Below are 13586 nucleotides of genomic sequence, written 5' to 3' on the forward strand. Positions count from 1 at the left end.
CTCTCTTCGTATTTTAATGCCAGATGTTGAGCGATATCTAAGCTATATTTTATTGCTTTGTGAAGCTGTTTAGATGATGTCGGTGTTGCAGGAGATGATCTCCAAAGGGCGCAGAAGAGAAGGGGCGGGCGGGGGGGGTGGGAAGAGGGCTGAGGCTCGCATGGTCGCAGGTTTATCCTCCATCCCTCGCCAGCCGCTGCTCCCTGACACTCTCCCTGCTCCCAGGCTCTGCCTCCCTCCCTCCCGCGCCGCTAGCCCGCCCGGGGTCCCCGGGGTTGGGGGTTGGGAGGGGGGGGGGGAGCGTCATGGCTCTCCCGGGGATCCGACATCCACGCTGGCTGGCGAGAAAAAGTGCGGAAAGTGTTTTAGGCAGTGAGGAGAACGGGGGATTTTTGCCTCTAGGCATTTCCCTCGACACTGGCAGGCGCCGTGCGGAGCTGCCGAGCCGCAGCCGCAGGTCTGCCCCTGCCGGGGCCGGCGGCAGGTGTAGGGCACCGGCGGCGGGGCTGGGGGGGCGGCACCGCGGGGCCCCGCCGCCCCGGGGGGGGCCGCCAGCTGCTCCCTTCGCAAGGCGGCCGTGACCACATTATTCGCGGCGTCTATTTTTAAAAATGGCTTTCCAGCCGCAGTTGTAGGAAGCTGACAATTCCGAGGGGCAGCTTTTCCAGCCCTTGCAGCGCCTTGGCTTTAAATAGATTTTTTTTTTTTTCCTTCTCGGTTTGATCGCCCTCTCCTCCCCAGGATGCACCCTCGTGATAACTCTTCCCGCATGGAGCGCGCCGGTGATGCGCCTGCTCAGTCCGGGGTCGGGCAGACCGGGCACGGCAAAGCTGTGGGATGCGTTGGGGCTCCCGGCTTATTTGGGGGCGGGGATCTCGATGCTTTTGTATCGGTGCCGTGACATTGCTGTTGTGTTCGCCGGGAGGTCACCGATTAGCAGATGCTATTTGGGTTTTGATGGTTGTAAAATCTTCTGATGATCCTGGGAAGGTCTGCATCCCAACTCGGGAGCTGCCCAGGGGAGAGCGGGCTAACTTGGGCTCCTCTGAGCGTGTGCGGGAAATCTGCGTGTGTGTGTGTGTGGCGGGGGGGGGACGGACACGGGACACACGAGTCGGAAGGAAGTTTTCCTCTAGGAATAAGGAGGACAAAGAAAAAACCCCGGGGGCTGCGCGTAAACTCCTCTCTGGGCTCTGCCCTGTGGGAATCCCCCTCCCCGCGCACACACACACACGCGCACACACCTCTGGAGAGACATCAGATAAGAGTAATTCTTCTGTGATGCTATGTTGGATGTGTGCCTATTGCATACAATAAACCGAGCCATATTGTGTGTCTATACTCGCCCGGTTCTGGGAGCCCTGGCATTTCGCAATTCCTGCAGCAAGATGTCCATCTCTAAAAGAGAAGCTCCCCGGGAGACCCCGGCTCGGTCCCCCCCGTAATGCGATCCCAGGTGATCAAAGCTTTATCTCTCCTGGGTCACAAAAGAAAATTTTTTGATGCAGTCTCCTTTAGTCTAGGGCATTTGCTAGACAGTGGAGTCATTGTAAATTCAGGAACTCTGTAACAGCGGAGAGGCGTGCCTCTCTGCGTCAGCACAAGTACTGCATGCACAGCATTAAAAAAATAGGAGCATGCAGGAAAAGGAAAAAAAAAAAAGCTTGTCAGCAGGTGACCTCCGCACCCCGGGACCTGCTGCTACAAGGAACCGCTGCGTTCATCGTCTGCGGGAGCCGCGCAGCCGCCCGCCCCCCCGCGCCTCCAGCTCGCCCTGCTTGCGCCGGCTCCCGGGCTGGCGGGGGGCGGCTGCGGCTGGGGGGTCCCTGCGGCCTCTCCCGCTGCTGGTGCGGGGGGCTGGGGCTGCCTCCCCCCATCCCGCCCCCCCCCCCCCCGCCCCCCGCCATGCTGTCTCCGGGCGGAGCCGGCAGAGCGGGGCGGAGGGGCGGCGTGTGATGCATGCGGAGGGCTCTGGCCCCCGGGAGTGGAAATCGGGGACCAGGTTTTAGGGGGAGGGAAGAGCCCCGAGCAGCCCCCGCAGTCTGCCCCGCTACTGAGCGTTGCAGAGGGGAGGGGATGCGGGGCGGCTGGGGGCGGGGGGGGGAACGGACAAGAGCTCTGTAAGAGCCTGAAACTGAAGCAGGGCCCTGCTGCCTCCTGGGGGGCTGTGGCTGTCTGCGCTCCCGTCTCTTAATTGGCATCATGTGGGGGAGCGGGCGGAGCGGTGACAGCTGCGCCAGGCGGGACGCATCCCGGGCGGAACGCTCTGCTCAGCCGAGCGCCGCAGCCTCGGCCGGCGGCGGGGGCAGGGTGACGCTGGGGAAGCCCCTGCCCTCGCCCCATCACCGCGCTGACCCCCCCGGCAGCTTCTTGGCCACCAAGGGCTCTGCTTTCCTCGCCCCTCTGCTCTTCCCTGGGTGAATCGTGGCTTGCGAGGTGCGGGGCAGCGCAGCCCGCGGGTCCCTGGAAGTCCTACAAAGAAGTGGCTGGCAGAGGTGCTTGTTTACCGTATTCGTTGTCGTAGATGGCGTGTAGGGTGCGAAGTGGAAGCTCAACTGCTTCAATCCAGCAGTACAAAGAGAGCCCATGTATAGCCAAAGACAAAAATGTGCAAAGAGCGGAACAGCAACAACAAAAAGATGTGTAGCTGCAGAGATGTTCGTTGCTTAAAGCCATGGCAAATGCTCCTGTAGGTCTGGCCTTCACCCCAGCTAAACCAGAAGAAAGTTGAAATTTGTGTCAATGACCCAGCTCCTCTCCCCTTGAGCCTGGCAGCAGAGCAGGGCTGGCCCACCCGCTCAGCACCATCAAAGCTGGATCATGCGGCAGAAGGTGCTGCTGCTGTGGACATGCAAGGAACAACTTTCCCCAAAACTTTCTTCCTGCCCTCTTTGTGGAGGAGTGGGTCTTTGCCTTGAAGTGGTTTCATTAAAGAAAATGCTCCGTGTCTGACAAGAAGATAGTCAGAATCCCATGTATTAAGACAGTCATTTCTTCTCTTCCCCATTTTTCTTCTCTTTCCCATTTTTTAGCTATAAATAGGGCCCTAGCTTTTGGAGTTTGGAGCTGTCCTGATTTTTCATTTGGTCCAGCCTCATTTTGTAGAGGAATATCTATCTACTTTAATATCTGGTTCAGGTCCTAAGCACTATCTGTGTATTACAAAAACTATGCAGTGCAAATATTCACAGGAGTGTTGGGCCAAATCATGCAATCCTTAAACTGGCAAGACTTGTGTAAGACTGCATGCTTGGCTCCAGGTAATATCTTGAAGGACTTAACAGCATGGCACATAAAACTTGCTGTGAATAGGCTTTTGAATATTTCAGATGAAGAAATGTCTACTCTGATCTCAAATACATGGATGCTCTTTGCCCAGTACTTTAAATTATTCTTCTGCACTTACAATAGGATGTGACAGTGCTTTTTTGTTCTTTTGACACACTAAGCAGCATATACCCACATGTTTGAAATGAGGACAGCAATTAAAGACTACATTTCTACTGATGTGAAAGATGTCAGACTTGCTAACTTAGCTATAGCATGGTATAATACATGCTTAAGATTCAACCTCAGTTAAAATTGCTTGGTAATATGTATCAGGTAATATGATAGTTTGGTAAAAGCTTTACAGAAAAAGCCTTAGTAAGAAATCTGGAAGCACTGCTTATCCAGATATAATAGGAATGTTTAAGCTGTTTCAATGGGTCGATTGTATCTCAGATACTGCATATAGCATATAAACAGCATACTACCACTTTTTATTACTTAAAAAACCCACCATCCATAATTATAAATATTTCCTCCCAGTATTTTTTTGTTTGTGCATATGTAGAGAATAATTTAAGATGCCCAGGCCTTAAAACAGGGTTATCAAAACAATAAGACTATGGTGTTTGTAGTACTGAATAATATATAAGGTAATGATCAATAATCCCTTACAGGGAATACATTTCATCTTTACATTAGCTTGGCCATAAATTTTCCCTATTGGCTTCAGATTTTGCTGTGTTAGATTTATGTGATTCATGCCTGTTATTGATTAGTGCACAACTATTTTGTGGGAGATGCCAAATTAATTGTTAAAAAAATCCATGAAAGTGCTTTTTTATTGGCCACGTGAGGCTCAACACATACTATACTGTTATTATATTATTTCATGTAAATGTAGTTTCCAATAAGCTTTAAAAATAGTTACATGCTGTGCTTAGACATGAAAATTCACAAAATATCTGGAAAATGCTACTCTGTGCTTGATTTTGTGGCTCAGAAAGTAGCGTAATGCAGCAGCGTGCTTCTGAACGTTGCTGGATAACTCCTGTGAAATCATGACAGTCTTACACGAGCACTCCCAAATAGGAAGCAATTTCCATTTTTTCCACAAGACTTCTAGGTTCACACAAGGTTTGGCTGGTAGCATCCTCATTGAAGAGGTAAGCAATTTGCAGGGAAGGCTGCCAAAAAAAAAAACCCCAAACCCTCAGAACCAGATGAGCTGATACTTGAGACAGATACTTGCTCTACTGTGCGCGCTGATGCTGAACCCAGGAGCTTTGCAGATGCAGTGCTTTTCTGCAAAATGTTATCTCCACTGCACAAATGTCTGTGTGAGCTTGCTGTTGCGTGCATGGGAAGACTTAATCATTTATACACTATTACTTAGGTTTAGAGTATTTTAAGCTTTGAATTTGAGATGAGTAAAAAATAACACACCAGAGAGAACAGTTACTATCTAGACAGAAATGTGTGAGACTGGACTGTACTAAGGATTTTCTTTTCTCAAGCCTCTGGGAGATCATACTGTGAGTAAACCTTTCCCCGTATTCTTAATTCATTGATGCCTGGAAGTAGATCTTTTGGTTTCATGTGTAATGTTGTTTTTATCTCACAATTCTGATTCAAATGTATTTTTTTTAGAATTCATTTTGCCAGAAAAATTTCATAGGCTTTTTAATACTGCTAATTTTGGCCATCTAAAAACTTGGGTATTTCTTCTTTGAATGTATTATTTGTTGTACAAATCAGAATATGACTGAACTTTAGATCTGTGTTTAGAAATTATGAGAAAGTTTGAGAGTAATTTTTTAACTTGGTACATTAATGCTGTCTGCAATGCATCATTCTAGCAGAGACTCAAGGACTTCACTGTTCAGCTATCATACTTTAAAATGTATTCGCTTGTTCTTCATCTTCCTCCAAACAACTCTGAAAATAGGAAAACATCTTTGAAAATATCTGCTTGTCATTCAGGGATCAGTCACACCTGAAAAAAAAAAATATTTCCATGGAAACAGTATGTACATTGTTTGTTTTTTCCTGCATTTTATAGGTATACTGGAATTTATCAGTATAGCAGTGGGCTTGGTCAGCATCCGAGGAGTCGACAGTGGACTCTACCTTGGAATGAATGAGAAAGGGGAACTGTACGGCTCGGTAAGTTCCTGCTGGCCTTGGGCAGTCATGAACCTTACACGCTGTGGGGAAAATACTTGCTAGCTTCTATAAGCCCCCGTTGCACTAGGTGCTGTACAAGCACTGTTTCTGCTCTAAATGTCTTGCAGTCTAATTTGAAACAAGACCCTGTGGGTGGTGTAACGAACACGGGAGAGGGAAAAGGTGGCACAATCGGGAGTGAGTAATAACGAGGACGGATGACAATTTAGATACAGGCAATTGAAGACTGATGGCCAGAGCTGGTCACTGAAGACTAAAGGATGTACTGTAAGATTTGTAAATGTGTCCTTCCAGTAGAGACCTAAACCAAGACAAAGTCGCTGCCTCTTGTGTGTAGGCAGAGAGCTTTCTAGGAATTGACAAAAGAAAGTGGAGGGGGAGGTAAAGAGTGGCATATGTGCATGAGAAAATGAGAAATAGGAGTAGATAAAAGTTATAAAAAGTATAGGAATGAGGGCAAGAGGCTTGATGGTCTTGATCTGAAACTTCAGCTGGTGCATCCTGAGGGATGGCAGCAGGAGTGAGTAACGGGTGGGAGGGAGGAGTAAAACTTGGTATTTCAGATGTGGGAGTTAGGCTGGCGAAGCAGCCTACCTGCAGCTGATGGGTGACGGTTCTGGGCAACACAGGCTGTCTTGCAGCAGAGAAGAATGTGTGTGTGTGCATGCATGCACGCGGCGTGACCCTGACCTGGGAGTACTCAAGACATCTGATGTACACCGGGGTTCACACCCTGGGCAGGTCGTGGGTGGGGGAATCTGAAGTCGAGCAGGTAACTCCCCAAACAGCAGAAGGCAACCTTTTCTAGCAGTACAGTATCAACCTCCAAAGTTGACAAGGACTAGAGCAGCAGTTGCATTTGAGGAAGAGGGTGACAGGTCGGAGGGTAAGCAAATGTGTAAAGTGGAGGGAGGCTGTGTATCCACTGGGGTTCGTTAGAGGCACAGAGGAGAAGGTGACAACACTCAGCTGATGGTGTAAATGTTGCAAAGAGAGACACTCAAAAAGGAGTTACAGTGACAGAGAGTGGCTTTGGCTATAGCTGAAGATACAGGTGTCAGAGGGGAGCAGTGGTGACTGGGAGGGAACTGAGTGGGACAGCAGGGATAGAGGGAGGACACATGAGAAGATGGTGATCAATGGGCAGGTGAAAATGGAAGGAGTGAGAAGGAAGTCCAGCTTCCGTACACGTGGTCCATGGAGAAGTGTGAGGAAGAGAGACCAGGAAGTCCAGCGGAAGTGTTTTTGTATGGGTGCCTGGGTTCACTGATCCCTTCCTAGTTAACATTTTGTGTGAGAGAAGAAGGTAGAGCGGGGAAGGGGACTGTCTTCTGAACAAGAGCAGGCTAGGGGAGGAAGCCAGAAGGTACAGATCATGACAGTGTATGTGGAAGGCAAAAAAGAGGCGGTAGAATGAGGGTAAAGGCTGGGATGGAGAATGTGTGGACATGGGAGTAGGGAAGGTGCAGAGACAGTGAGAACCAGTGAGTGGGAAAGGCCAGAAAATTAGCACAAATGGCAATATGAAAGAAGAAAATATTGGAAGGATGGAAAGGAAGAGAAAGGGAGAGGGAAAGGGAGACAGATATGCAATGACAGATGTAAACATGTTGCCTGTGAGGAGTAAGTTGTCTTAAGTCACAATCCTTGTGCAGCTGATGAATGGGATAAAGAACCAGTGAAGTCATGAGTACCGTTATGGCTCAGTTAGGCAGCAAAAAGGCAGAACAGCAGTAATATGAATCAGTAATGTTAATAATCATCAGTAAGAGTAATCTTTTAAACAGATAAACATAGTGTATCAGTTGCTGTACACTTCAAATATTCAGAAAAAGAAAATGTGGTTATTAATAGAGCTTAAATGTATGGACTTAGGAAAGCAAGTGTTACATCACTTTTCTGTGCAACTTATATTTTGTGCTTGCAATATGTTTGACTATCAGAGTGGATTACTCAAAACGTCCTTTGCTGAAGAAATGTGTGCAAGGAATTCTTTATGTATTACTAAGCTCACTGTGTTAATAAAATAGTTGTTCCATGAACAGCCATTCTAAAGGAGCCTGCTTTCCTAGGGGTTTGTGTCTCACAGTCCAAGACATGGGTCTCCCTGACCTTCTGTCCCTGCAGTAACACAAATTTCCCAGCCTTTTGTGTTCCTTGCATGGAGAAAGAGACAGTGTTAGCTGTCCATGCTCACTGGATTTGCAGTTTGCGGGGATTACATAGCTCACCACTCTCAAGCGGGATGTGCAAATGCTCTCTCTTCTTTACCCTGCCTCTGATTAGTTGCAAAGCTGATAGGAACTTAATTTTCTTAAAGACCTTTGCCTCCTGATTGAAACTGGTTGAAAAGCTAAGGAAGGACAGACAGGCAGGCAGATGGATGTACTATATAATTGGATAACCTCTTTTCCCTAAGAAATGATGCTAAAAATATGAAGCCATTCATAATGGCGAACTGGCAATCTATAGGGCCAGAATGCAAAGTTCAGGTTAAAATCTGATGGATGATATGGCTTATTGTCAGCCTCCAGAGATGGGACATACTAAAGAGTGATGGTAATTGCATTACATTACTTCCAATGAAATATAACCTCTAATGGCTAGTCAGTGTGACGATGCTTTAAAGCCTTGTCAACACTAGCAATCCTAGTGCCTATATTTCAGCAACTGTCAGCCCTTGTAGAAACACTGAGATAAGCAGGCCTCAGAGCAGATTTTCGTGTAGAATTGGCTGGACATTTTTAAGTGACAGTGTTTTGCTTTTGGTTTTGGTCAAAAAATGCAATTAATTGAAAGTGAAGTTCTCTGATAGGAATAAATGTTGCAGTTTGAACCAGAAGCAAGGCACAATCCTGCACAGAATTATCTTTCTGGTGAGAGGGAAGGTCAGTTTAAATGAAATTAGTTTCAAGGCTGATACGTAAAAGACTGAAGTTCAAGTTTTTCACCTGAATTAAGCAGAGCGGTCACTTGAGTTGAACTGTTCTGTAGCACCAGCAAGCTGTCCTTGTGCTGCCCATGCTGGGAGGTGGGTCCCTTTGTCTTGGTTTCTTCACTTAGGGCTGTGAATAGCATCAGCTTTGTCATGGAGCAGGTACGCTTAGGAGGCTGAGTGTGTTTTGTAAGGTGGGAAAACTTTCCCATGCAGAACTGAATAGCAACTGAAGAAATTCCTGCTCTGCATCAGCGTTGTGGATCTTAGCAGGTGTGTTTCTGCAGGCATTCAGTATTGCAGCACTTGACACTGCCAGAATAGATGCCCTGTGTCTATGACACTATCACATTTATATGCAAATTACTGCATGAAAAATATATTAGATGTGACTCAAATCAGCTATGGAAAAGACTTCTATCCTTCTATATTTGTGTCTGAAACATTTGGCACAGGAAGATTTTTCCCAGCATATTTGTGGTGCCACTGGAGATGGGACATATGGCGAAGCAGAACAGCCAGGATGGGTGATCGCTGCCAATTTTCATGAAAGGCAACAGTAAAGACAATTTCAGTGTATCTTGATCCAGACACGTTCCTCTTGGCCTTCTTAAAGCACTGCTGTCCTCCTAGATTAGCTACCTGACAAACTCTTCCCAACTTGCCACCATTACAGGGGGCAGTTCCTACTACATCTTCTGGTTAAAAGAGCACAGTGACACTCCTGTTGCTCTCAGGCAACGATGTATAACATAGGGGAGATGCTCTCAAGTTCCTCCTCATCTTGTGGGTTTAACCAAGGAGAGCTGAACATATATGTATGTGGTACTGCAGAAAAGCCAGCGGTAGCTATGTAGACGATGACTTAGAGGCTGGTTAGTGACCGCAGCTTTCCCTCCATCTCACTCTGTTCCTGCTCTCCCTTTACCTTGCCTTCCCCTTGCAGCCTGCAGCTATGACTCATCATGTTTCACAACAGCTACTGTGCTTGTCACTGGAGAGGAGGAAAAAATCCAAACTACAGATAGGACCTGAAGAGTGTTAAGAGGAGACACAAAGACCTTTTTCCTTCCTCAGTGCCAAAAGGCTCTTGCCAACAGCTCTGGCAAGGGTGTTAGCAAATGCGTCTTAGCTGTGCTCCTCAGTGCCATGCCATGGAGGTCTTCCTGATCAGTCCCATGACCTTCATACCTTCATGGGCTGTCCCTATGTAGCCTTAGGAATATCAACAGTTGGCACTCACATGGCAGGCAGTGATGAGCACCCACACCAGGGGATGCCCATCAGTTTGCACTGCAGGCTTCCTCTGAGGCAGTGCTGTGCTACTTTGAGCACAGCAGGACCATGGACATCCTTGCCTCAGCTGCCCTCGCTGTCCCAGGCTCTCCTGCAGTAAAGAGGTGTGCTACATCCTGCTGCTTGCATGCCTGTCCCACTGTTCTCCCATGGACACAGATCTACCCCACTCCTCAGACTAGAGGAAGAAATTTGTTACGATGAGGGTGGTGGAACATTGGAACAGGTTGCCCAGAGAGGTTGCAGATGCCCCATCCATGGAAACAATCAAGGTCAGGTTAGATGGGCTTTGAGCAACCTGATCTTGTTGAAGATGTCCCTGTTCATTGCAGGGGGATTGGACTCAATGACCTTTAAAGGTCCTTTCCAACCCAAAACATTTTATGACTCTATGATGCTGTGAAACGCTGATGTCTCCATTGTGCCTTGTGTCCTTGGCAGGTGGAAAAGGCAGCTCAGGCTGAGCGCTCAGGAGCAAACTTGGGACTTGGAAGATCTGGAGCAGCTACAAGGGGAGCTGTACAGGGGCAAGGAGGAAGGTGGGAGGGGAGATGATGGAGGTTCTGGGGAAGGGAGAGGGGGCTAGAATTCTGCAGGGAGAGGAGAGGAGAGAGGCTTCGTGTGTCCACGGAGCAGCTGGGACGGAGCCAAAGAGCCCAGATCTGGAGCCAGGGAAGCAGACTCCTCACCTTTGGGTTTCAGACTTACAGGGTGTGTGCAGAAAAGGGGGATTTAGGACTGCTTCAACAGGGTAATGCATTGCTGTCCTTCAAAAAATTATCTAAAAACTTGTTTGTCCCAATGTTCTTGGGACACTAAACCTGTCTTTTGCTCCCAAAACTACTGGGAAGGAAAGAAAGTACTGTCCTTGAGGAAACATGTTTTCCCAGTAAGCGTGTGGGGAGGTGATGATACGCCTCTTTATTGTCCCAGCAAGGCTGCACCTGCAGTGTTTTCTGCTTTTCTTTGGGTCACCACAGTCCTGGAAGGACTATGCAGCTACAAAGATGGGTGAACAGAAACTTTTTGGACAGAAAAGGGGCAGTTTTTCATAGTTTACTGAAAATTACTTGGCATAGGTAACAATTTGTTTTGCTGCATTGTAAAAATATCTTTTACTTTCCCATGCAAATAAGGGAGAGTAATTGTTCAGCCCTTCAAATGGTAGGTCAAGGTGCACGGAAACAACGTGAAGAAAAAACCAGGTTGAAGGTGCGTGTAGGGAGCAGCATGTGGGCCAAGTATACAGTTATTACAGATATCTAACAATAGGATAGATAAATAAATTACCCTGCAATATCATTCACGCTTTCCTGTTAAACACCTCCGATCTAAAGCGATGCCATATGCTGCAGATTGATTATTTTTAAAAAATAATTTGGATTATCTATTCATCAGTGTACACGCAGATGCCTGTAGCTGAGGTGAGCTTGGATACAGGACAGTTACAGGGCATAATTTTTGGAGGAAGAATGAAATGCAATTTCCCTGAGTGAAGGTGCAGGGTTCTAGACTGAAAGTTGTCAGATCCCAGAAGGGATAACGGCTGTGGCAGCAGGTTTAACACCCTGCTTGTGTATAAAATAATAAAGCACCTTTTGGTAAATGGTACAAATGGTGGCGAGACAGAGGGCAGCTCCTGGGGCAGCTGAGTGGCGAGGAGTGGTGAGGTGGTGCCCAAGGCACAAGCAGCATTGCTCAGGGAAACCTGGCCACCCCGTGATCAAAAACCCTGTGGTGTCTCTCAGCAGTAGCAGTGACTTGTATCTTCCTGGATAAATCCACTTTAAGCAGAAGAGTTGTGAGAAACAGGCCTGTAGCTGATCTGACAGGGCAAACTTTGGGATCTGAAGAGGCCCAGTTCAAAAACGTGCTTATGGCTCTCGATGTGGAGGAAACTTGAAACTTCATCAGAGATGTAGAAATCCTGTGGAAATGGTATCCCAGTAAGTGTGAAACTGCTGGGGAGGATTTTGAAGCTAGTAGGCTGTGGGTGCTTGGCAGAGGGTCTGTGAGGAATGGCAGGAGGGCAGGTTGCAGAAAAGCCTGTGCCTTAGAAGTATGGAAGCACGGGGATAAAATGGAAATTGCTGCAAGAAAGCTGACTGGGGCCCTGAAATGTGTACTAAAATACAGGGCAAAAATGTTTTAAGCTATATAAATGAGAAGGGAACAAGAGTATTTACAAACACAGTGTATTCAGGTGGGAGTGTAAATGCATTGTAGTCTGAATGTGACTGCTGACTGGGCTAGCCAGTATTTCTGACAGACTCCTTGGGGTGGTAGCGCGGGGAGGGGGGGCTCCCTGTTGTGCAATTAACAAAGGGAGTGAGGGCAGCTGACACCACCGCTAAAAGAAGCGGCAGTTTTCCCTCCAGCCACCCTTCTCCTCCCTTTTGCTGGCACAAGCATTTCTGTTGCTGCCCAATGAATTGAAGCAGGGAACTGGAAAACAATGTGGTCAAGCAGAAGGGCTGTCTTCAGCCGCAGCAGTTCCCTCCCAGGTCACTGCAAGATGTGGTGCAAAGGTGGGAGCGAGCCGGACTGAGGGAGAGCTTGCTCCTTGCTGAGGAAATGCAGGTGTTTGCTGGCTTCAGGTGTTTGTGGACCTCCAGCCACGTGGTTTGTGTTTGGCTGGAGGTACAACCTAGGAAGCTGGGAGGGCTATCTGTCTGATTTGGGTTGTGCTCGGGGCATAGGAACGTGCTTTTAAATGAAGGAGTAGAGGACAACCTGAATGTATGTACAAGATGAGTTTACTGAAGCTGGATAAAGAGTTTCAGGCAAGCCTAGTATTCTATTTTTGGTAGGAATTTCTTTTTCTAGAAATGGGAAATACGATTGTGCTAACCTGTATGACCTGCAGAAGAGAGCATTTGCTACAGTGGGTAAAACGGGTGTTAGTAGAAGACTTGTATGATAGATGGTGAAAAAAGTGAAGACAACAATGGGGAGTGTTGAAAAGTATTTGACTGGAGAGAAGCTGTAAGTAGAGTTTTTATGGACTGGCCCCTGGGCTAGTTTTACTCCCTGTTTTTATTAGGGACATTAAACATCTTGTCATAAAAAAGTAGCAGTGTGTTATTGAAATTGTTGCAAAGTTGGGAAGTATGTTCAGCACAGAAGGCAGCTTCACAGAAGGGACCTGGTGACCTAAAGTCCCCAAGATATTTCACACGGGGCGCAGGGAGAGCTCTGTTGGTGCCACTGTGTACAGCACTGGTAGGATCCAGCCTAAATGCAAAGTGCAGTTGGTCACTTGTGTTAAAGAAGATGAATTGAAACTGAAACAGGTGCAGAAGGAGCTTACTGGGATGATCAGAGGGATGAAAAGACTATCAGATGATAGACTCTAAAGATCTTGGCTTGTTTAGCCTGCAGAATGAAAACTGAGAGGGTACGCTCTCCGTCTCTGTAAATACACTGAGGTTTAACACCAAGGCGAGAAAAAAAGTCCTTGAAATAGAGAACAAGAATGAATTGGTTTGAATGGGTAACAGGAAAGCTTAGGCTGGATAATGAGGAAGTTTCAGGTCATGAGGAAGTGAGATCTTGAGCTGGTCTGAGGAATTTTTGCAGGGAGGTGGGAGATGAAGAACAAACGCTTCCTCTCTGCACTGCACAGTAGGAAACAGCTTTGTAATTGTGGACGTTTTCTTTGTGGAGGGCATAGGTCCGAGAAAAGCCCTGAAACTTTAGTTTCTTGGGAAGATTTGCCTACAACCTCATCTACTTCACCTTTGCAGAGAGCCTCTCTGAATTCAGGTGGGCAGCCTTTCTGAAAGCTGGGTACTGTTAAATGGTGTTCCTCACAGGTGCTGGCGTTGGTGATGAGAGCAGAAACTGCAACCCACTCAGCAAGGTATGAAGCACTGTAAAAAAGAAAGGTCTTTTGAGACGT

The 13586-nt window shown here is 47.4% G+C and overlaps 1 protein-coding gene across 1 annotated transcript in view; it reads left to right on the forward strand.

Annotated features, from left to right (window-relative positions):
* The window catches only part of FGF9 (fibroblast growth factor 9), a 28987-nt gene that overhangs the window by 3019 nt on the left and 12382 nt on the right, over positions 1-13586 (forward strand). Inside the window, exon 2 of the mRNA XM_027815654.2 lies at positions 5330-5433. Coding sequence (XP_027671455.1) covers positions 5330-5433 — 104 coding nt within the window. The remainder of the gene's footprint in view (positions 1-5329; positions 5434-13586) is intronic.

The sequence above is a fragment of the Falco cherrug genome, chromosome 2 (assembly GCF_023634085.1).
Source record: "Falco cherrug isolate bFalChe1 chromosome 2, bFalChe1.pri, whole genome shotgun sequence".
Lineage (NCBI taxonomy): Eukaryota > Metazoa > Chordata > Aves > Falconiformes > Falconidae > Falco > Falco cherrug.